The 26,380-nt window shown below is 37.7% G+C and overlaps 2 protein-coding genes across 2 annotated transcripts in view; one reads left to right on the forward strand and one right to left on the reverse strand.

Moving 5' to 3' along the window:
- The window catches only part of LOC126189843 (cilia- and flagella-associated protein 251-like), a 794,634-nt gene extending 770,291 nt beyond the window's left edge, over positions 1-24,343 (forward strand). The window contains exon 23 of the mRNA XM_049930974.1: positions 23,412-24,343. Within this exon, the coding sequence (XP_049786931.1) occupies positions 23,412-23,465 (54 nt within the window). The 3' untranslated portion in view covers positions 23,466-24,343. The remainder of the gene's footprint in view (positions 1-23,411) is intronic.
- Positions 23,634-26,380, reverse strand: part of LOC126109312 (uncharacterized) — a 94,659-nt gene continuing 91,912 nt past the window's right edge. Inside the window, exon 7 of the mRNA XM_049914397.1 lies at positions 23,634-24,846. Coding sequence (XP_049770354.1) covers positions 24,361-24,846 — 486 coding nt within the window. The 3' untranslated portion in view covers positions 23,634-24,360. The remainder of the gene's footprint in view (positions 24,847-26,380) is intronic.

Here is a 26,380-nt window from a genome sequence, read left to right on the forward strand (position 1 = left end):
CAAAAAAGTACTCACTGTAACATGGAAGTAATTGAATTCAAAGCAAATGGCTTAATAGCCCTAATGCTTTTATAATGCTTTACATTTCATCTGTACCACATCAAAAGTGCTGATGAAGCTTTTGCTTAGTGGCTAGAATATGCAATATTAAAGTATCTTACAGTTTTCTGTAAATCTACAAGTTTTCATTATGGAACTGACTGGCTCAACCCTTCCTCAGAATTTGTTGAGGAGGATCTGCCTGCTTTTCATGTGACATAACTTTGAAATCAGGAACAACAAAAGGTAGACAGTTTCAAATTACTTTTGCTGTGAAGTTTGTTTATGGATTTATTTTTTATATACATGCAAGAAGGAAATACCTTTTGCACATATATATGGACAAGGCAGGTAATAGACTTGTTACCACTTTATTTGATAGCATTGGAAACTTTGTCTTTAAGCTTAACCAGAAACTTATTGGTGATAAAGATTTATTTTCTGTAACTTAGTCACTGGGAGTTTCGAGTAGCTGCTCATTTCAATTTACACTTCATTTGGATTCCAAAATTATTGTCTTTTTCAGGTGATTGCGTTCAGTTGTTATTACTATACAGAGCAGGGAAATAGCATTTGAAATTTCCCACATCCCTTCAAATGTTCCTTAATTTTATTCTTGACATTTTCGTCTGAAGTGAGATAAATTTCTACTAGGAAATCATGAAGGGTGTTGAAGTGCTCAATTTTATTGGAATTTAGACAGATTTCCCAAACTGAAAGGCTTTTAATAAACAATTCGTATGGTCTTGCACATATACAGGTTTTTGTTTGGTTCGCGAAGTAATAAATTTCAGCTGTTGTTTTTCTATCAAATTTTCTGTTAAATAAGCTACAATCAGAAGTCAGACTTTACCTATGGAAAGGTATACCTGTTGAGAAAAAGATAAACATCATACAATATGAGAACAATTCTGCTGTGATATAACAATCTTACATCTGTCTTAGTCCATAAAAACTTTTAAATACTTAGGTTCGTATTACAAAAATTCACTAATTAATAAAATTAACTATTTTCACTGCATTATAAGGTAAATAGGTTTTCCACATGCACCTAAAATAAGTTGATTTATAATTTGAAGCAATGGTGGAGATTTAAGTAACCATCTTGTTGCTGATGTTAGAGCTGTTGGTTATTTTAATATAAGACCAGAGGTGAAGTAACGTGTCGGTGAATACTGTAAGAAGTAAACAACTGCCTGAAAATGAGCCACAGAGATTTCGTTTTGTGCCCACAACTGTGTGATGCCTGGCAGGCACACGATTTGACGAGCAGTCAAGCCGCACAGGTGCCTGGGTGGACTGGGTTCTGGCAGGTCACTGCACTGCCTGGTGGGCCCTGTGTATATTAATACACAAAAAATAATATATTTGTAAATAATTCAGTTTACTTATACTATATGGTAAGACAGAGACTCAGGAACCAGGTTTTAAATTGTAAGACATTTCCAGGGGCAGATGTGGACTCTGACCACAAACTATTGGTTATGAACTGTAGATTAAAACTGAAGAAACTGCAAAAAGGTGGGAATTTAAGGAGATGGGACCTGGATAAACTGACTAAACCAGAGGTTGTACAGTGTTTCAGGTAGAGCATAAGGGAACAATTGACAGGAATGGGGGAAAGAAATACAGTAGAAGAAGAATGGGTAGCTTTGAGGGATGAAATAGTGAAGGCAGCAGAGGATCAAATAGGTAAAAAGACGAGGGCTAGTAGAAACCCTTGGGTAACAGAGGAAATATTGAATTTAATTGATGAAAGGAGAAAATATAAAAATGCAGTAAATGAAGCAGGCAAAAGGGAATACAAACGTCTCAGAAATGATATTGACAGGAAGTGCAAAATGGCTAAGCAGGGATGGCTAGAGAACAAATGTAAGGATGTAGAGGCTTATCTCACTAGGGGTAAGATAGATACTGCCTACAGGAAAATTAAAGAGAACTTTGGAGAAAGGAGAACCACTTGCATGAATATCAAGAGCTTTGATGGAAACCCAGTTCTAAGCAAACAAGGGAAAGCAGAAAGGTGGAAGGAGTATATAGAGGGTCTATACAAGGGTGATGGACTTGAGGACAATATTATGGAAATGGAAGAGGATGTAGATAAAGAAGAAATGGGAGATATGATACTGCGTGAAGAGTTTGACAGAGCACTGAAAGACCTGGGTTGAAACAATCCCCCAGGAGTAGACAACATTCCATTAGAACCACTGACAGCCTTGGGAGAGCCAGTCCTGACAAAACTCTACCATCTGGTGAGCAAGATGTATGAAACAGGCGAAATCCCCTCAGACTTCAAGAAGAATATAATAATTCCACTCTACCATCTGGTGAGCAAGATGTATGAAACAGGCGAAATCCCCTCAGACTTCAAGAAGAATATAATAATTCCAATCCCAAAGAAAGCAGGTGTCGACAGATGTGAAAATTACTGAACTATCAGTTTAATAAGTCACAGCTGCAAAATACTAATGCGAATTCTTTACAGACGAATGGAAAAACTGATAGAAGCTGACCTCGGGGAAGATCAGTTTGGATTCTGTAGAAATGTTGGAACACGTGAGGCACTACTGACCCTACGACTTATCTTAGAAGAAAGATTAAGGAAAGGCAAACCTACATTTCTAGCATTTGTAGACTTAGAGAAAGCTTTTGACAATGTTGATTGGAATATTCTCTTTCAAATTATTAAGGTGGCAGGGGTAAAATACAGGGAGCGAAAGGCTATTTACAATTTGTACAGAAACCAGATGGCAGTTATAAGAGTCGAGGGGTATGAAAGGGAATCAGTGGTTGGGAAGGGAGTGAGACAGGGTTGTAGTCTATCCCCGATGTTATTCAATCTGTATATTGAGCAAGCAATAAAGGAAACAAAAGAAAAGTTCAGAGTAGGTATTAAAATCCATGGAGAAGAAATAAAAACTTTGAGGTTCGCCGATGACATTGTAATTCTGTCAGAGACACCAAAGGACTTGGAAGAGCAGTTGAATGGAATGGACAGTGTCTTGAAAGGAGGGTATAAGATGAACATCAACAAAAGTAAAACGAGGATAATGGAATGTAGTTGAATTAAGTCGGGTGATGCTGAGGGAATTAGGTTAGGAAATGAGATACTTAAAGTAGTAAAGGAGTTTTGCTATTTGGGGAGCAAAATAACTGATGATGGTCGAAGTACAGAGGATATAAAATGTAGACTGGCAATGGCAAGGAAAGCGTTTCTGAAGAAGAAAAATTTGTTAACATCGAGGATAGATTTAAATGTCAGGAAGTCGTTTCTGAAATTATTTTTATGGAGCATAGCCATGTATGGAAGTGATACGTGGACGATAAATAGTTTAGACAAGAAGAGAATAGAAGCTTTCGAAATGTGGCGCTACAGAAGAATACTGAAGATTAGATGGGTAGATCACATAACTAATGAGGAGGTATTGAATAGAATTGGGGAGAAGAGGAGCTTGTGGCATAATTTGACTAGAAGAAGGGATCGGTTGTTAGGACATGTTCTGAGACATTGAGGGATTTTCCTGGTAATACGAATGACCTACAGAATGCATTACTAAAGTATTGGAGGGCAGTGTGGAGGGTAAAAATCATAGTGGGAGACCAAGAGATGAATACACTAAGCAGATTCAGAAGGATGTAGGCTGCAGTAGGTACTGGGAGATGAAGAAGCTTGCACAGGATAGTGTAGCATGGAGAGCTGCATCAAACCAGTCTAAGGACTGAAGACCGAAACAACAACAACAACCTATATAGTAAGAACAATACAATTTACGGAACTTAGTACTTTGTAGAGCAACACATAAGATACAGTAAAGTACAGGTTGTGCATAGCACTGAGAACATTGACTGGAAAACAGTAATACAGGTTACAAAATACGCTGAGCACTCATTTGTGATCACTTAAATAATAGTATTTCTTTGGCAGCTGGCCATAGTGCACCAGGGGGCTGACCCAGGTGATCTCTATAAGTGGGCCTATGAACTGTACAGACATGCTATCTGTGAAATTGTATGCGTCATGAATGAAAGTACATCATTTTACATACAGTTGAATAAATGTTTCATTGAATTAATAAATATATAAATGTGTTCCATACTGTAGACAATAAAAGAAAAATATGTTGCACTACGAGATTTTGAAATAGGCAAAAAAAATTCTCTCAGATCATTATGATCCAATGCAAGTACTTATCTGTTTGCATCACATAATTAAAAAACATAAAACAGTTCTGGAAAGAGTGCTCCATCCAAGAATGCAGTTACAGGATTTAAGAAACATAACAGCTGTGTCTGTGTTGTAATCACATATCAACTAGAAAATCTGACCTTGAAAGAAACTATAATGTAATATATGTAGATCAGTACATATACTCAGCTACACATTATGCATAAAAACATTTTTTTTAGTCCAGTTGGTCCTAAACCGGATACATCCTCCATCCACAACCCAAATTTTTTTATGATTGCAGTGCCTTCACTCATAAAGGATCAGTTTTCTCTATTTTATTTTACACTCTCAAATCTCTATGTAGCATCAAATAATAATAACAGCATGAAAACCTGCATGGCACACCCAAATCACAAAAACAGTTTAGTGACTGACAAGCTGTGTTAACAATCCACACTGGGGGAAAAAAAAAAAAACAATTCATTTATGTCAGTGTCTCAAGTATATGGAAGAATATTTTTTTTACATGCAATTTTTTAGTGATGAAATGCATGTACACATGGAAAAGGGTCAAGACCTGTCCAAACTCTCTGTACTTGCCAACCTGCGTGAGCGGTCACCTTACCATTTGGCTATCCGAGCACAACTCACGGCTAGACCTAAACTTCCATATGTTTTCAACCATTTGTCTACAACCTGTACTCATACAAGCATTGTATATATTCCTGAATGCAAGAGACATTTTAGTTGAAAGTTGCTTGCCTGTCATCAGCAGATAAATACAATATTGCAGTGCTTGTGTTATTCGAAAATACAATGCAATGTTCTTTCAGACATGCATGCATGTCTGAAGGAACAGGCACTGTGGTAACTACAGCCATTACAATATACATTAAACATATTTGCAATTGCGAATATGGACAACCATCAGCTATATAACAGAATTATGACAGTGAAAATTTGTACCAGGCTGGGACTTGAACCTGGATATCCCATTTATTAGGAGTGGTCACTTTATCATTTGGCTATCTGAATGTGACTCACTGCCAAACCCAAATTTCCATATGTCATCAACCTCATGTCTACAACCTGTACTTATATATCCAATATGTATATTCCCATACAAGGGAGACATTTTGCTTGCCCAGCGTCGGTGAATAAATATGACACTGCAGTGCCTGTGTTATTCAGAATTATGATGCAATGTTCCTTCGGACATGCATGCACATTGCCCAGATCCCCGACTTTTCCAAACTCTATCACTTTTCCTGAACTTCACCAGTGCTTTTCCTTTGCCCCTCTTACTTCTCCTTCAACCCTTCTGCCAGAAGGAGGAGCCACTGACTTTGAAAGCTTGCAAACTTTTATACATGGGCTCTCTTGCTGCCACTTGGTGTGTAGATATTTTGTCTATCCAATTACATTATATTTTCAATTATTTAAAGAGCTGTCTACAAGAAATTCTAGAATTAAAACCACATATTATCCTCAATACACACTTTTATGCAACAAACAGTTTTTTTTTTCAATGACAAGTTATATGAATATGATGTCATAAGACATTAGTTCATTAAAATAGGGGGATTAAGTCAAATTTTTGACATTTCCATCTCTAAAAATCTGATATTATCCATAATACAAAGTTGCACAGCTTAGGCATTTAAGATGATCTGTATCATGTTACTTCCAGTCAAGTTCTTATCAGTACAAACACCTAAGAACTTAGAATATTTTGTTTCATTTACTGGATTACCCTCATGCATTATTTCTAATTATGTGGTCAGGCTTTGTGCAGTAGTGAACTGTATGTATTATATGTTGTCTTCATTCAGTGACAGTCCATTTGCAGAGAACAAGTTATTAATTTTCAAGAAAATTCTGTTTGCATTTTCAAGCTATTAAGTTACTCTATTAGGCTTGATTATAATGAGGACACATTTCCCTGTTATTGTCCATGGATACAGCACACAGTAAACATCCAATAGTGTTGGTGCTATAAACCATACCCACAGTTCTGGGTAAGTGCAATGCATACATTAGTTCTAAAGAAAACCACCTTGTGTTATGACAAATTTGTGAAATGATTTTACATTGCAGTTTATCTCCCCACTAATGAGTGTAATGGAAGCCTATTAGTCCAAAGGATAAATGGTAGTAATGGAATGTTACGTTCTGGCAAACGGAAACAACCATGCTGAAAATATCCAGAATGCAGTATACCATCTCCACAACTATTCCGCCATGTTTCCCCTGTGAGTGAAAAGCTCCAACAATGACAGAGTGTGGAAGACCTCACACCATTCATACTCCTATTGTGGAGGGCCGAGTGTGTGTGAATGAACCCAACACGCAGTTGAAGAAGCAAGGCATCAGCACCAGTTTTCAGTTAATGTATGGGTGGGAATGATTGGTGATAGACTAACAGGACATTACACACTATTAAACAGGTTGACTGTTGCAAGCTATCACATGTTCCAATAAAATGACGTGCCTAGCTTGCTTGAGTAGGTACCATTCCAGCAGCTGGAGCTGTGGTTCATGCATTAAGGAGCCAGCCCACTTTCTCTGAAATGTTCAAGAACACCTCACTCTGACATTTAATGGGCAATGGATTGGTCAGGGAGTTCCATTTTGTTGACCAGTACATTCCCAGTTTTAACCCCTTGGATTTTTGTTTGTGGGGGCACTTGGAATCTCTGGTGTACAAACACTAAGGAATGCATCGTCAATGTGTGCAAGCACATTGATGCTCAACTTGGAGTTTTTCAAGTGAAAGTGATTCCCTAAGGCATTGGACAAAAGCATGCCTTACTATGAATGGACACCTCACCGAACCCTCCTTCAGCATGGCTCACAATTGCAGATAACATTAGAAGCTCTGCTGTTTCATAGTAGCAGAATAATGTGCTCATTTGTTTAATGCATTCTGTAGGTCATTCATATTACCAGGAAAAAACCTTGCAATATAAGAGATGTGTTTCACAGTAGCAAAGATGAACAAGGATCATTGTTGCTCTTAAGATCAGCATTTTACAGGCCATACTTACTGGACTTTTTTTCTTACTTTGGTCCATACTATCACCTCATAGAATATGGAATATTTTATTTCAACAACCAGTATATAACAAGAACAAGAGCAGACCCAATATCAGTCCCTGTGGTACACATGTAGTGCTTATTCTGTATTCTGTAAAAGCAATTTCATTGTGTGCACTCACTGAGTTTCTTAATGCAATACTCTGCATCCTTTCTCTTACATAGGATGAAAAACTGCTATAAAGATCTCGGATACTGTGTTATTTGAGCTTCTATGGGAGAATACTGTGAAGTCTGACAACAGGGCAGCAATGTGTCTGGTTAATTATCTGGCTTTTGTTTTACATAACAGTGAAACTAACATATGCTGTCGATACTATAACACAAATTAATGGATAAGAAATATTACTGGGTGTCAGAATGGCTGGTTCACCCATATTTAGTCCAAGTTCAGCCAACAATGTTTATCTTAATTATAGTTTTACAATTTTGACTGCTTGAGCATTCATCTTTTAAGTTTTAATAAAAATACAGGTATTTCTTAAACATCAGACATCATCATCATTTCATCATCATTTCAGCATCATTTACATATTTACAGCTAGCTTTCAAACTAAGAAAGGTAATGCTGTGAAATGAGTGCTAACTTCTTGACAGCAGTAGATCAAGCAGAATTGGCATTAATGAGGACTGGGAGTCTCAGCATTTCTTGCACATTTAGCCTTGAGTGGCAGCTGTCTTCACCTTCCTAATCATCAATGTTGCTATGTAGTCTCTAAAATATGTTGCTATACAAAATTGTTAATGTGATAAATTTGAATTGTTCTTAAACATCTTGATTATCCAGTCCTCACTGCAGTTTTGCTATTGGTGACACAGAGTTACGAAACTACAGTGCTACTACTGATACCACTACCACTACCACCACCACCACCACCACTCTGACACCTCTGTTACAGGCAGTGTTGGCATTGGTAGGATTTGAGATGGTCAACTCTCTACGCTGTTGTCTAACAGGGGTGCATGGCTGTCTATACCAACATGGGACACAGTCATAGCAATGTTGCTTGTGAGAAAACTCTTCTTTGTTCAATTCATTAAATTTACATTCACATCATAGGGAAAATGGGTCAATTCCAGCACAGTGTCTTAAATACCATCTACCTTTTTCACATTGCATCAGCTCCTATGCTTCATCTTAAGTATTTTCTCTCTAGCTGCTTCCAAGTCAGACAGGTTGTATACAGCATTAAGTAACTTCATGGAATATAAAGAACTTCTTCTGTCATCAGAGGAGTATCATTCTATTAATCCCAACTTATTCATGGATTTTCATGGTGTTCTCTGTGATTTGCACCTTTCAGGGGTATCAGAAGGTAGGGTGTTCAAATTTTTATACAATTCTACATCTACATCCATACATTGCCACCACATGGTGCATGGTGGAGAGTATGTTGTACCACTTTTAGTCACTTCCTTTCCTGTTCCACTCACAAACAGAGTGAAGGAAAAATGATTATCTATAAGCCTCTGTACAAGTCCTAATTTATGTGGTTCTTAAACGAAATGTATGTTGGCGGCAGTAGGATCGTTCTGCAGTCAGCTTCAAATGTCAGTTCTCTAAATTTTCTCGACAGTGTTCCTCAAAAAAATGTCTCCTTACCTCCAGCGATTCCCATTTGAGTTCCCAAAGCATATCCATAATACCTGCATGCTGATCGAATGTATCGGTAACAAATCTAGCAGCCCGCCTCTGAGTCACTTTGATGTCTTTCTTTAATCCCACCTGGTGGAGATCCTAAGTACTTGAGCAATACTCAAGAATGGGTGCACTAGTGTTTTATGTGCTATCTGCTTTGCGGATTACACACTTTCCTAAAACTCTCCCAATAAAATGAAGTCACCCATTCACCTTCCCCACTAAAATCCTTACATGCTCATTCCATTTCATATTGCTTTGCAAATTACACCTACATGTTTAATTGACATGACTGTGTCAAGTAGCACACTTACTAATGCTGTATTCAAACATTATGAGATCATTTTCCCTACTCATCTGGTTTAACTTGCATTTTTCTACATTTAGAGCATGGCATCATTCATCACCCCTATGAGAAATTCTGTCTCAGTTATCTTGTCTCCTACAGTCACTCAATGATGACACATTCCTGTATGCCACAACATCAGCAGCAAACAGTTGCAGATTGCTGCTCATCCTATCCATCTGATTATTTATTTATGTAGAGAACAATTGGGGTCCTAATACACTTCCCTGGGGTACTACAACTGTCTCTCATGAACACTCACCATTGAGGACGACATACTGGTTCCTATTACTTAAGAAGTCTTTGAGCTACTCATGTACCTGGAAACCTATTCTGTATACTCGTACCTTTGTTAACAGTCTGCAGGAAATCTAGGAACATGGAATCTGCCTGTTGCTCTTCATCCATAGTTTTCAGGATATCATGTAAAAAAAAGGGCACGCTGAGTTTCACGTGAGCAGTGCTTTCCAAATCCATGCTGAGTTGTGGACAGATGCTTTTCTATCTCAAGAAACTTTATTATATTGAGCTGAGAATATATTCAAGAATTTTGCGACAAACTGATGTTAACAATACTCAGTTGTAATTTTGTGGTCAGATTTTTTACCCTTCTTACATACAGGAGTCACTTGCACTTTTTTCCAGTCACTTAGGGCTTTGTGCTGGATGAGATATTTTCAATAAATGCAATCTAAGTAATGAGCCTGTGCCATTGAGTACTCTCTGTAAAACTGAACTGGGGTTCCATCTGGACCTGGTGACTTATTTGTTTTCAATACTTTCAGTTGCTTTCTACACCAGGGATCCTTACTGTTTCCTGCTCACCTTAATTGGCTTAACACTTAACAACAACTACTTCACCTTGGGGGAAAAGGAGGAGTGGAGAGAGGGGGGAGGGTGGGGGGGGGGGGGGGGGAGCCAACATACAAACAGTTCGGGGTTACAACCCCATGGGAACCAGGATAAGTCCTTCCTAGGCCAACCTTTTCATGGGTCACTTGTGGGGGACAGGGGAACGGGCTCTTTCCTTAGTTCCATAAGCCATCAGTGCATGGTTTGGTTTAGATACATTGATGACATTTGTGGTGAGACTGACCTGTTAAAATTCCTGAAATCTCTCAATACTTTCTCCTGGTCCTATTCCAAATCCAATGCCATTTTCATTGATGTTGAACTCACTGTCGCCAAAGGCCAGCTACATAATTCTGTCTGCAGTAAAGCTACTAACAAACAACAGTACTTAATTTCAACAGTTCCCATCCTTTCCATGTCAAACGTTCCCTACCATACAGCCTTGGCACTCAAGGCAAACGAATATGTTCAGATGCAGACTCTTTACAGCATTACACCACCATTCTCACTTCAGCCTTCACTGGATATAGATTTCCCGGGCCATCACATCCAATCCTGGTACTGCTAATCCCTCCAAAAAACAACTTTGGAGAACACCACTTGTCACCCACTGTTATCCTGGTCTTGAATGTATCAATCGGCTACTTCGACAAGACTAGGACTTCCTAAAATCATACCCTGAAATGAAATACATTCTGTCTGAGATTTTGCCCACCACTTCTAGAATAGCTTTTTGTCAACCTCTGAATCTCTGTAATATCCTATGCTACTTCTGCAACCATCTCCCTACCCAGAGGCTCCTATCAGTGTGACCTCTCCGCTGCAAGACTTGCCCTTGCCTACCACCATCTATTCCAGCCCTGTAACTGGCAAAATATACACTATCAAAGGGACAGCCACCTGTGAAACAACATGTCATATACCAGGTGTTATGTAATCAACATTTGGCCTTTTACATTAGCACGACTGTGACCAAGTTATCATTTAGGATGAGTGGGCATAGGCAGACAGTGTATACAGGTAACACACAATATCCTGTTGCAGAACATGCTCTACAACATGACAGCCTTGATCTTGGTGCCTGTTTCACCAAACACACCATATGGATTCTTCCCCAGACACCAGTTTCTCAGAACTCCACAGGTTGGAACTAGTGCTACAACATGTCCTTGGTTCTTGCCACCAATCTGGCCTTAATTTACGTTAATTTTGTCCGTTGCAGCATTTCTTCACAGTAACTACTCCTTTCTTCATTACATTTTGGTTTTCTACATCTTTCATGTTCTATTTTAGTTTTCTACATCTTTCATGTTCTGGCCGTTCTGTCGTCCCCCCTCCCACTTCTGTTACATACAATGCACTCAGCTTTTCACTCTTATTAACTCATGCACTATGTTCTAGCAGTAATCTCTGTCTTGCATACAACCCTGCTTTCCACCTTTAAGCTCTCAGGTATTCAAATCTTGTCCAGTGCAGTCCCCTACAATCAGTGTTTCCTTCTCATCCCATCTGGTAAGACTCCCCAGACCTGGGGTTCTGGGTGGCTTTTCCGAGCTCTACCTCTTTTTCTAAACCTCTCCAGTCCTTTTCCTTCACCCCTCTTCCTTCCCCTTCAACCCTTCTGCTTGAACAAGAAGTCATTGGCTCCAAAAGCTTGCATAGGTATAACCTTTCTTTATGTGTATGTTTTCCTGCTGCTGATTGGCAAGTAGATTTTTTTATCTATCCAATTATAAAAAACAGTTCTAGGATTATTTAATGGATTCCCTTAAGTATAGCTCTTCTTTGTAATTTTATTACATACTAGTAACATAAAATTTGCTATATTACAAGACTACTGGAGCGAATATGCATTGTTCGAAACTAGAAGAAAAGTGATCAGTACTAACAGAGAGACATGTACAAATTATGCTCTTTCACATTTTACTAAAAAGCTGTATCTAAGATACCCAAAACCATATTGCATTATTCCAATAAAAGAATGTGTCTGGTTCATTATATGAGGGGCAACCTATTGTTAGGTAGACCGATTCATTAGAAAGGGACATTTATCATTTGGGCAACAGTGTCGTATAGAATATGGAACTGAGTACCAGTAATGAGGTTAAGGTCATAGAGAGGACTAACACTTCCCTTGGAATGTTCATTGAGTGCAGTCAGAAGTACAGATGGAGCTGGGTTGCCTGCCTCAGTAGTGTGTGCTGCTAGTTAGGTATACATAAAATGTTTTAGGATAGCAGGCTCTCCCCAAAGTTATTTAATCTGTATACTGAGAAAGCAGCATAGGAAATCAAGGACAAATTTTGAAAGAGGATTAAACTTTTGGGAGAAGATATAAAAACTTTGAGGATTGTTGATGACACTGTAATTCTATCAGAGACGGCAAAGGACATGCAAACTTGCAAGATCAGTTGAACAGAATGGATAATTCCAGAATGAGATTTTCACTCTGCAGCCAAGTGTGTGCTGATATGACACTTCCTGGCAGATTAAAACTGTGTGCTGTACTGAGACTTGAATTTGGGACTTTTGCCTTTCGTGGGCTAGTGCTCTACCATCTGAGCTACCCAAGCACGACTCACACCTCATCCTCACAGCTTTACTTCTGCCAGTACCTCGTCTCCTACCTTCCAAATTTCACAGAAGCTCTTGCCTGTGAAAGACAAAAGTCCCGAGTTCAAGTCTTGGTCCTGCACACAGTTTTAATCTGCCAAGAAGTTTCACAATGGATAACGTCTTTAATGTCTCAAAAAGTGATTATAAGATGGATAGCACAATAGTAAAATGAAGGTAATGGGATACAGTCAAATTATATCAGGTGATGAAAGAATTAGACACTAAACATAGTGGATGAGTTCTGTCGTTTGGGTACTGAATTGAATTGATGGAGGGTGGAAAGGAAGAGGGGGGGGGGGGGGGTATTTGTGGCGAAACCCGGCTGAAAGAAGAGGATGTCCTGAGGCATCATGGGATCATCAATATGGTAGTGGAATCAAGCGTAAGTGTTAGAAACTGCAGGGTCCTTCCTGAACAATCTGAATAGTTTTATGAATAAGTGTGTTGTGTACTAGGGGGATTGCTTCATAAAATCATGCAGGAAACATTATTTTGCAATTGTAGTAGGAAAAGCTGCATATTGGCCATCATAAAGGTTGGCCTTTTGTCATCAAATAAGATACATCTGGTGTATATACACTATCGCTCAAAAGTTTTTGAACATTACGGATTCTAAGGAAAAAATGCAGGTTGAAACTAGAAATGGTAGAAATATGCTTACTCTCAACGTAGCCTTCTTCGGCTTTAATCACTGCTCTGCATATGACGCATTCTTACTGTCAGCTTCATCAGGGGTTGCTCGGTGATATGCTGCCATTCCTCCTGTTGCCTGGTCCAGAGGTGATGAACATTGGTAACAGGTCTTAGTTTAACTGCTCTATCCAAGTGATCCAAAAACAGTTCAATAGGATTCCGGTTGGGGAATTGGGGCAGTCAGATCATATTTTGCAGTTCTTTCTTTTTTTCTAAATTTTCCAAATACACCTAACACAGTTTTGAAGCGTGTTTAGGGTCATTATCTTGCTGTAGGACAAATCCCTTGCCAAGTAATTGTCTTCCACTTGGTTATGCATGGTACCATAGATTGAAGTGGTAATCCTCTTTTTTTCATTGTTCCATTTATTTGTACAAGATCACCAGTCCTACCATCTCCAAAACCTCCCAGACCATGAGGGAACCCCTTCCTTGCTTTAAGGGGAGTTGGAATGCTCTGTCCCAACAATGTTAAATTTAGTGACTTTGCTTCCCTGTATTTCAGGAAGGACATTATACTGTATGTTCTGAGTCTACTGAAGAACAATAATTGCATTTCAGCCACTGCTTTCAGAAATACAATTTTTTAACTACACGGTTAAAATGTTGTGTACTTTTTTTGTACATTATTCCAAATAATTTTAATTATACATAACATTATGTTCTTCTTTTAGTTCAGTGGACTCAGGATATGTATGTTATTATTCCCTGAAAATTTGAATATTCTACTCGAAGTGGTTTCTTAGATTTAGGGAGAATGCAACAGAAAATGTAAATTTTCAGGAATGGCTTCTAAAGTTTCAAAAGACTGTAACTCACTTAATATATGCTTTTTTTTTATTTTTAGTCACTCAGAATCGCCCTGCACCATACTTTATATCATCCTCTTGACCTTTTTCCAAGTTATTTCTTCTTTTCTTCTCTCTGGACTTCTTAGTGGCCAACTGTACTGCATACTCTGCTTTATCAATGCAAACCTTGTCCATCCGTTCGAGTTCTCTGATGCAGTTTGCTCCAGGATTAATTCCCATATGTTGCAGACTTTCACCCTGCCAATGTTGCCATCATTATAACAGCATCACTGACCCCCCACTTTAGTGTCTTCATTCGAACAAAAACATTTTTTAGTAAGCGAGTCCATATAAGATTATTGAACGACTCATTGGGGTTTTGAGTCTGACCATGCACACACTTCTTCAGTAATTCAGGATTTGCCAGGTCTCTGTAAATAGTTTTTATGATATCCATGACTGCTGCTGGGATGGAATGTTTATGGCTGTATAAACTGTGTGAGTACTGGGCATTGCCATAATTGCACCATGGATCAGGTCCAGGAGGGTACAGGTGGTGTACTGGTTTTTCATCAGTTGACAGTCTGTGGAAAAAGGAAGCCCATACTGCCTGCTTCATTTTCAACAAATTCTCAGTATTATTTCTAATGGCCGTCCCATAATATTGCTGTAGTTCATTTTGTCTGTCAGCCTGCCACTTGTGGTTTTACCATCAAAGTTTCTTGTCTCTCAAACTTTGTTTCAACTTCCTCAACCTGGTGCCCATCCTCTTCTGGGCATGACCTTTATAACACAGCAATCCACAGCCTTCTATATAAACAATTACCGATTTTATTAGATCTTGAAGTAATGCATGTAAAAGTTTTAACATTTTCAACCAGTGTAGATTAAATTTAAAAAAATAAAATAAAATGCTTCCCATGTGAGTTGCTTACTTTCCGAACAGCCCTCATACTATGCTTATTCTAACATGGAAGACGTTGCTTGAGAAACAGTCATAAACTTTTAATGATTTATTTTCATAGAGAGAAACAATTTCAAACACTGCATAAGATAACAGGTTAACTTAAAGTTATTGTTACCTGCATTTATGTGCTGATACTGTATTGCAAATTTTATAATGAGATAAAAATTCAAAAATGTAATTTTTTTTTTCTTTTTTTGGTTCTAATTCCCCTTAATGTTGGCGATACACACTGGTGTAACATTCATTCACATGGCAACCGGCGAACAAACTTGCGTCACTTTGTGTGAAAGACCTCAGATTTGGATTTGGATCACAAGCTTGGATTACTAAAGAATGTAGAAGGTAATTGGCTATGCCCTTTACAGAAGAACCATTCAGATATTTGTCAGGAGCAATTTAGGGAAATCTTGGAAAATGTAAATCTGGATGGCCAGCACTGACTTAAGTGTCATCCTCCAAATGCGAGTCCAGCATGCAAACCGTTGTGCCACCTTGCTCGATTACATTGAAAAGGTACTTAACAGTTTTCACATACTGGTTGTTTATCACGCTCCATCATAGTGGTTACTCACCAATAAAATAAACCACGTTGTTGTATGTAACACCACATATGATGCTTTCACTACATGGTTCCATGGCGTTTGCATCATTTCCCTGTATCTCAACATGTCCTGGTATTCGGCAGATTGGCATCCCTTTGCCTTGATTTTGTCTCTGCTGTATACTACCATGGATACCCTGTATCATTATCTTTGACAAGAACGTTTGCTGCGCTGATTTCACAGCACCAAGTTAAAGGAGGTAATACATTTTGTATTGTTATGGGTTCTCAGGGAGTTCATTGTGCAATTGTGGCGAGAAACTGCTAATACATCAATGTCATAAATTGTAGGTGTTGACGAAGATGAAATGTGAAGATATTGCCAGGGAAAACAGTGTAGCAGTGAAAAGTTTTTTCTGCTCTGATCCAGCTCCATGAGACGTTCTTCAGCATGATTTTTACTTGATCGCACATGACCGATTTCTGAACATACACTCAAAAACATTTGGATAGTCAACCACTCTAAGCATCACTTACTCTAAGCATCACTTACTCTGGCAATGCTAATACTTTCAGGTTTCTCTCATCAAGAGAAAGAACGGCTGCGTTCAGAACAGTTGTTCTCAGTCTCTGTGAACCACTAACTAGACTAATAGCTTTTTGACACCATGAAGCTTTTGCAGGGTATAGCACATAGTATCCTGAGACAGAAAGTATGTGCTGATATGCCTTTCCACATACTTTTATTAAATATGTGAAAAAAACTCTGTGGCTAAAGTTTGTCTGCAAACAACTTTTACAGTATTCAACTGCTTAACTCACTTGATTCTCAAGTTTTTCAAGTGTGGTAAGAAGGTCAATTTGATCCAGAAATCTCACAGATTCATAGCATTTGCCCCCCACCCCCACCCCTATTCAGACCCCCAGACGATTAAAATTGCTGTGTGAGTAAATAAAATCATTTCCTCAAATGAAAATCTCAAGCCAGTTTTTTCTGCCCATTCTTCTAAACCCTTTGATGGTCATCAGTAACTGGCAGGATTTCTTATTGCAGGTTAAATGATGTTGACCATTACAAATTATTTTCCACTTAAAATGCTGCCTTGGAGGATACCCTCCTCCAGAATAAAATGGTCTAATAGGTCCTCACCATTTATGTAGTGGAAGTAACACTCTTCATAGGTCCAGTTATGAGATTGGCAGAGGTGATATAGCCTCTCAGTGCTATCACATACCTTTTCCAGGCAAAAACCACACCACCAAAGAGATTTAAACATAGTACATTCTTGTTGCCTCCCCCAAATAGGATTAGGTAATCTCCAAATGAAGTGACAGTTGAGTATTAGCTCATGAGCTTGCAGATGAGAGCATCAATTCAGTAACTTTGGAATGGTATAGCCTTGTTTTTATGAAGGAAATCATTACTACCTCACTCCAAGTGTTGAGATATTAACTACAAAACCAGTTTTAGTTAAAATAATCAAAAGTATGTCTTTTGAGTCCAACCATAGATGACAGAACATAACTGCAATGAATTTAATCTGGTCCTAGTGCCATTTCTCATACTATAAGTAAAGCAGATTTTCTTGTTGTTGAAGAAGCTGCTAACATTTTCGCCTTTACGGTTCTGGAAATGGCCTCCAGAGTAGCAGTTTGTTTGCCAAGACAATGATGTTATAAAAGTGCTCCACCATTGTCTGGGTCATCTCTCTAGGTGTATCACTGAGAAACTGTTTGTCAATGTGGTCATAAGAGAAGATGGACTTTGGCCAAGACTTGCCTCATCAACTTTCATATCTGTGCAGTTGGTGAACAATTAACACTGGAGACACGCAAAGTAGTTTTAATGTCACATGGATTAAACTCCAAAAAGACAAATGACATGCCCAGAAGCTGAAAAAAATGAACTTCTGTTTGCAGATGACACCATATGCTGTTTGTAAAAACAGAAAAACACTATGCATATTTCTTATGACAATAAAACAAAACGAATGCATCTAATATCAATGCCTGAACAAAATTAATAATGGTAGAGAAGATGGAACTCAACTGTATTTTGGATTATAAATAAAACAAAGCTGGTGCAGACCACAGTGGCCAGGTAATTGGCTACTATACTTTTGAGTGAATAAACTTCCACTCAAAATAGTTCCATCAGCACCCAGACTCCATGGAAAACATGTTCCTAGTTGATACCAGTTACATAAATGTCAAAATGGTCTCTTAGGAGGTGTAAGACTTGTGCAGAACAAAGCAGGGCAAGATATGGGAAAGTGGCAAGAAAAGATACGGGTCCTACCGTGAAAAATGTGATGTAGGATTGTTTCCCAAAATGCTTCAAAATTTTTCATACTAAGCCAGATGTAACTAAATAATTACCAATAAAAGAAACATATTTTCAAACAGTTTTATTTTTCATACTAACAACTGGTAATCCTATCTACATTTATGAAATGAAAGACAAAAAATAAATTTCCTTTGTGGTGAAAAGAACACATTTTCATTTCAATATAAAATAACTGTCACTAATGTAATTCTATGTTTCTCTGCAGTATTTCATAGAAAAAGAGCCCACTCTGAACTACAACAGATTGATTTTACATTGTGTGCTGTGGAACCTGCAACACAAAATTCAGAAAAAACTGTGAAAAATCTTGGTATCAGTCAGTTGAAGAACACCCTATTTGCCTAGTCCTTAAAATTTTTAATGAAATTTAGGAATTCTTTCCAAGATTGCTTCTTGCTCTGCATTATGACAGATTTGGCCTTTGCTCTTGCAATACGAAAGGTTATGAGATTTCCTGCTGGTGAGCTACATTTAAATTTCAGTAAAATTATATGCCTGCCCCGATAGCTAAGTAGCATTTCCTGATTTGTTAAGGAATCTTCTAGAGGCAATTATAATTTGTTTTTCTACATTGTCTCCTGCTTTGGAAACGCATTTGTCGCAGCGTATGTGCAGCTTTTTTATGCCCTCATCATAAAAAGAACCGGGTCATGTCACCAGCCACTTGTACACGAAATCTTCCACACTCTCATCATCTTCAAGTCGTTGCCCTCCTAGAGCTTCTTTAAATGGTCTGAATAAACGGAAATCGCAAGATAATAACGCCATGCTGTAAGGAGGATGATCAAGTGTAGTCCAGTGCATTTCCTGTAGACTGGAGATAGTTAGAGCTGCAGTATGGGGTCGCGCATTGTCGTGTAGGAGGATAACCTGTTGAATCAATTTGTCATGTCTTTTGCATTGATATGCAACTCTCACTTTGTTCAAAAGTTCACAGTAGTAAGCAGCATTGATTGTGTGTCACTCGTGCAAAAAAATCAGTCGGAAAAATGCCTCGCTGATTAAAAAAAAGCAATTGAAAGAACCTTGCCAGCTGACAGTTGAGGCTTGGCTTTCACTGGTGCTGCCTCCCCTTTCCTGCGCCACTCCTTACTGGTTTGTTTGGATTCTGGAGTATAGTGGTGAACCCGTTTCATCGCAGGTGATGATCTGACTCAAAAATATATCATCTTCTTCTGCAAACCTTGCTGTAAGCCTCTGGTATACCTCCAAATGTCTCAACTTCCGATTTTCGGTCAAAGTTTAGGGACCCATCAGGAACACACTTTACGAAACTGTAGGTAGTTTGTGATGATTGCTTGACAGCTGCCATAACTGATTCAGATTTTTTTGTGAAATTTCTGATACTCTCGCCTGGCAATCATCAATAATGTCTTTAGCTGCATGAATGTTTTAGTCCAAGGACAGCAATCATGTGGCTGATTTTCCACACGTTCTTGTCCTTCCTTGAAATTTTTATGCCCAGCAAACACACGCGTCCTTGATAATTTTTTATCACCAAACCGCACATTCAGTCTATGACAAATTTCTGCTACTGGAACTCCTGGGCGAGCAAGAAATTTGATAATTATGCGTTGTGCAATTTTTTTTTTTTTTTTTGGGGGGGGGGGGGGGGGGGGGCGCTCAGACATCTTGAGCGTTACTGACAAAACGTCAGTAAATATCTAACAGGATGCTCTCCTCACTTCTAACAGTCCTACGTAAGCATAGAGAAGCGCAGGGCCAGTCCTACCAACTGTTGATGTTCAGGAACAAAAGTCTCGTTTATATTTGATCCCCCCTCGTATATTAAATACATGCAAATTCAGGAAGACCCCATGTACTTGACCAAGTCTGGTACAACTGGGGAGTGGTAGGTGCCCTGTAGATTACCTAATAATGACTTAATTTGCCTGAAATGTCAGCCACAACACTGAAGAGAAATTCACCCTGATTGAAGCAAAATTCACCCTGATGTTGGGGGGATTCTTGACAGAGGTTTGCAAATTCTTGGCAATCCAGGCAATTAAACCCAAATTTGCCACCAGCTAAGATACTGATAGAACCTTGTAAGGCATCTTATCAGAGTTATGAGCACACACAGCAGTGGCAATGAGGCAAACTAGAACTGATAATCACTCATACTGACAGTCTTTGAGATAAGAATGAAAAGGATTGAAAGTAAATTGATAAATAGCTTCATCCATGAAGAAAAAGAGGAGAAGAAAAACTCTTAACTTCCTCCCCTCCCTCTGAAATTTTATGTCACGTTTTATTTACCACCACCGTTGGTTTGATCTGTCTACGAGGAACATACATTCTAGAACTGTCATTTCCTACCTTAGCAGTCGATATCACATGTATAAAGTAGACACAGTTTGGCAAGAGCTATTTACAGATGTTTGACCACAGCTTGAGATCACATCTGTATTATGAAATAGCTAATCCGGTGCACAGTCATATGGTTTTACTTGCAGCATGCCTATCTAGTAGCTTTCCGAGGCAACAAATTTTGACTTTCAATATTTCATATACCATTGATATCTTTTACAGCAATATCATTTTTAATGTTACTGAGACTTATCATATAAAACTACATATCTTTCACTGCATTTTCAGAGTAATTATTGGTTATAACATCCAATGTTTATTTTTATTTGATACATTTTTGGGATTACTAACGACAATGTAATGCTTGTTTTCAAACTCTTAGTTTTCTGCAGGCTATTGGTTTCAAATCAGATGTTAAAATGAATGCATCATCAAATTCAAAATGCATATGCACATCTGAAATGCAAAAAACAAACAAAGATAACTGATTACCTTAAGTAGGACAGTAGTATGCATTATTGTACTGCATTTTAAAATTAAAGTAACTGATTAAAAAACTGAAAACTTCTTTGCTGTGATTGTAGAAAACTAGAAAATTAAATTCCAATATTTTTTCAAAGTACAGAAGTGGAATAAAAGTGTATTCATTACTGATGTTTGGGATTGTGTGTTTGAGCTATTTTCAATGTGTTAGGTATAGTTCATCACATTTGTCTAACATCTTGAAGAGAAAGTGTACACCTTCATGTAACTTATGTATTGAATACTGTCTTTTCATTTCACTACTTTTGATTAATTTTTGTAATACAGTAACTGGCACAAAGTTGTGATATTCATTACTGTTATACTATACAACACTTACAGTAAATCTTATACATGTTCAACACTCTCTCTTTCATTATCCAAGACAGTGTTCAACATTACTGAACAGTTTACATTGCTACTATTTCTTTCTGCACTTACTGCATTTTGCTGGCAAGTAATTGCAGTACGTACTGCATAAACATAAGAAAAATTCCTCTTCAGTCCCTCTCCACTAATACTGTATCTTAAACAAAATTTTTTTATAAAATAATAAAAAAAAAAAGAAAAACCCTTGGTTAGTGAGACTATCACTTGCAACAACCATATACCATCAGTCCTTTCGACATTTTTATAATCAGTTTTGATTGTACTTATTGCCCAAATTTAATAATTTAAAAAGTTGTCATAATCTACCAATGAAGAAGTATTCCTCATGCTAATGGTTTAAAACATTAAGACAGGTATCACAATTAGAAACTGCATGCATGTCTCGAGCCAGCATAGCGCACAATATGTAGATCACCCAGGCTTGAGAGTGACAACACATAGTACCTTCCAACCCACCTTCCTAAACTACCCCCCCCCCCCCCCCACACCACACCACACCACCACCACCACCACCAATTGATGAAAGGAAAAAAGTTTGTCGCTTGTATTTTCACAGTGCAATAAATCTTTGGCATCATTACTATCTTGTAATATGGGTCCACAGCTACAATATTTTTTTTAAAAATAGTGTCAGGTTGCTTTTAGCGGTTATTGTTTTTAGTTTACTATTGCATTTCAGCATTTGTGCCATTTTCAAGCATAAGATTTTTTTACATACATACCATAATTATGAGTAGAATTTTGTGATCAATAATTGGTTGACACCGCTGACTGGTTGCTCTTTGGTTTATAGACATATTACATTGTAATCTCTGCTTAACATTAACCTTCATATAAAAAACTTAAGCTTGAAAATGGCACAAATGCCAAAATTGTGACAGTAAAATAAAAACAATAACAGCTAAAAGCATATCATCATTTTAAATACTTCAGCATCAGGCACGACATTTTAATGTATTACGTCTTTAGTACTAATCATATCTGTAACACATTTTGCAGACGGTATCCAGATACACCACTGAATGTACCGGCAGAATTATACCACTGCATGACTCTCAATACAGGGGATATGATAAACATTGAGATGCACATTCGTTTATAACAGAGTGTGAATTACATTGACTGTATTCATAATGAGAGCACTTTGTGACTTCCAACAAGCTTTATACATACCTTCAAAACCTTTTCTTAATTTTTTTCGCTTACATGTGTAACGTGAAATATTTGACACATTAAACAGAAGTTTGAAGTTATCTTCTTATAATTTCTTCATATTCTTTAAAGAATAGGGGGTTTACTGATAGGTTCCTAAGGTGACACTTAAACCTAACCTAAGGTTTAGGTGGAACCTCCAGTTATCTTCCACTGATATGTTTGCTTTGCATGAGAGTACAACACTGAAAATTACTATTTACATTGGACTATTTCTTTGATTCTTCTTATAGATCTGTTTCTGCTCATCTCGCCTGATGACACAACAGTAAGAGTATTACTATTTTCTTCTGAATGTCACTCCAACATCTTGTGTGTATCAGTAGCCACTGTTGCTAACAATGATGAACTGGCAGCATGCATAAAATAAAATTATTTGGTTTAATCTGTTTCTGGTGAGACAAGCATGTGGTTATAATTTTGTAATAAGTTGTTTCCAACTGTCTTTTAAAGCTAAAAATACTCCTGCAATTGAGTGAAGAGAAACTTAGGTCTACATGTTTGTTTGTGGGAGTACCATGTAAATTGAACTGCCAATTTCTGCAACATTGTTTGGTGTGATACCGAGAATAGTTGAAGTGGTTATTAACTACATACTGGACACAGAATGCCCCTGCATTTCTTACAGAATGTTTGTAGCATAATAAATGAACAAAATGCATAGGTTTTGAAAGATGTAAAGACAGAATTAATTTAGCAATTAGACTGCCCCAACTTCTTATTTAGTTTCACTAACAGTCTCTTTCAGAAGCTCAAAAAATAAAAATTTTCCAACTGCAGCCAGTTTCAGAATAAAGTACATGGACTTGGCAAGTATGTTAGCTGCTTTGAAACTGGTATACAATTATGAGAAAATAATTACAATCTCTTTTTGTCTGACAGGTATTATCATACAATCAGCTTGCTGAAGATATTCTGGGAGTTCCAGGAATATAAACAGGAAACTCTATACACTGAAACCTAATGAATTATAAATAAACATTTATATCCATGTAATAAGAAATATGCAGTTACAGGTAATTATGTAGAAATACATGGATTATCAGTAAATTTACAAGATAGTATATATTAAAACTTTTTACTCTGTGATTTAAACAGTATAATTAAAATGTTTACAATATACCATTTTTATTACCTACATCAACATTAATGGTATTTAAGTATTCAATATGTACAGTGTTTTCTACATATCATATTTTCTGGCATAGTTTCTTGCTTAACTAATAAAAGTTTTCGGACTAATATTTAAAATAAAAATACTTGTATACACACAGTTAACAGTAAAGCATGTTTTATATTATTTAAATAGTGTTCACATGAACATACATAATATCACAATGAATTCATCCTTTCTCTTAACACAGTGGAAAAACGCTGATCTCAATATACGAGGAAATTTGTCAGATCCTTAATTATCATTTCAATAAAATATACACATTCCTGTAAATTTCATTTTAACTCACTGAATACTGTAACATTTGATGAAGACAGGACAAAAAAGAAACAAACAAAATTTGATCCGACATAGAAACACTAAAATTATTTACAAGATGACAGATAGCTGAGACACTACTGTATATAACAAAACTTTTTGGACTTCCATCCACTTTCTGGAAAATGCATCATCAAATTCCAGCTGAAAAACACCCACTCATGACTACATACATTCAATACATTACAATACAATACAACACACACACACACACACACACACACATACACACACACACACGTCTATATAAATCAGATGCACAACAATATTAGCTTGCCCGAATTGGTCCACTTCAGGCAAATCTAAGACAAGCAATCTTTATCAGTTGTCACACAAAACCTACGCATGCAGCAAGTATTCACCACTTCTTGAGGCAGATGATTTCTTACGACAGTCAGGGCAAAACCATTTTCCTTTAGGTGGTACCATAATTCCCACACACTCAAAGTGAAACCATTCAATTTGACAGTCTTTGCCATCACAAGCAATCATTTCAGAAACCTCATCATACGGACACTGACAATAACAGTATAAGTTCTCACTCTTATTTCCTGAGTTTTCCACCTCTGCTCCTGCAGTGCCACCTGTTCTTGCAACTGTCACACTACCTACACCAGCACCAACTGCACTGCCACTGCCACCCCCTCCACCACCACCTCCACCTCCACCATCTGAAGCACTCTCATAATTGGAGTCTGCATCGTCACTTCCTGAAGATGAAGAGGAGCTTGATGAGGTACTGTGACCCATTGTCTCGACAGGTCGTCTTCCTGCAGCAACACTTCGAGCAGAAGACAAAAGGGCAGCTGCTGATGGTAATGTTACCTGCAGAGCACATAGTCAATAAGGAACTGATAAAACACCAAGCACTTTGAAAATGTACGCACACAAGCACACACAATAAATAAATACATGACCTGATAGTCACTTTTCAATACTGGAAGAAAACTGGAGAGTGAAGAGGGACCAAAAGTGTAACGTCTTTGATATTCTTCTTTGTGTTTGGTTCCACAGCCACCATGAATTTATAAAAAGAAACTGTTTTCTCACAAATCTGTATTTTGCTGAACTTTTTTTTTTTACATTTAACTGTCAGCCAGTTTCAGTGTCATTGTCATTTTGAAGTGCACTGTAACTCACCCAAGGGTGCAACCAAGCATCTTGTTTTGACACATTGTATATTGTGCTTGCTAGAGCATATGGAACATTCCACACATACCGAAGTTCCTACACGACACATGGTAAAACCACATTATGTACAGGAACAAGACGAGAAAACTGACTGTCAAAGGCATTAAATCTTACCCGATAATCACTTTGGCTTTGAACACTTAAAGAAAACGCGTTTCCTGCTTGTGAAAGGTAGGACAGATCCTATAATAATTTGAAGCCTGAATTTTCTGACACGTCAACTATTACACAGCCTGTGACACGATGCACTGTATTCACATAATCAGAAATGAGTTACCAGGTCCTGTGCCCCAGGCACCAGGTAGTTCAACTCTATGGAAAACTGGCTTAGTGCTTCCACAAATGATCACAAGGAGAGCACTTCTGCTACTGCAATGCTGGCATTCCCCAAAATGCTGTATGGAATATTTGAAAAGTTTGTATTCAAGTGTCTTCTTGAGCATCTGATAGCATATAATATATTATCCTTAAGGGTTCCAATACAGAGAAGGCTATTTACACTTAAAGAGTGAGAATGTACTTTTAATTCATTACATAACAAATTAGAGGCAACTGGTATTTTCTGTGACCTGTCAAAAGCCTTTGACTGTGTGAATCACAGCATTCTCTTAAGTGAATTAGAATATTATGCTGTCACTGGCAGTGCTGCGAAATGATTAGTCTTACCTAACTAACAGGAAATAAAGGGTGTTGTTGTGAGAAAATAATTACGAGTGGTGTTCCTCAAGGTTCCATCTTGGGTCAGTTGCTTTTTCTTGTGTACATTAACGACCCCTCATCTGTTACATTTCCAGATGCTAAGTTTGTTTTGTTTCCAGATGATACAAACATTGCAATAAACAGCAAACCAATTACAGACTTAGAAAGGGCTGCTAATCAATTTTCACTGACATTAATAAATGGTTTAAAGCTGAGTCACTGTCACTAACATCGAAAATTTCCACTATATGTAGTTCAGAACATGTAAAGAGATTTCCTTCCAGCTGGTATATAACATATGAAGACATGCAGATCGAAGAGGCTAACAGTGTTAAATTTCTGGGCTTACAACTCGATAATAAATTCAGTTGAGAAGCTCCTAAACAGGTCAGTATTCACAATGCGAATGATGTCAGATGCAGGAGATACAAGTATTAAAAAACCTTCATACTTTGCTTGCTTTCATTCT

The sequence above is a fragment of the Schistocerca cancellata genome, chromosome 1 (assembly GCF_023864275.1).
Source record: "Schistocerca cancellata isolate TAMUIC-IGC-003103 chromosome 1, iqSchCanc2.1, whole genome shotgun sequence".
Taxonomy (NCBI): domain Eukaryota; kingdom Metazoa; phylum Arthropoda; class Insecta; order Orthoptera; family Acrididae; genus Schistocerca; species Schistocerca cancellata.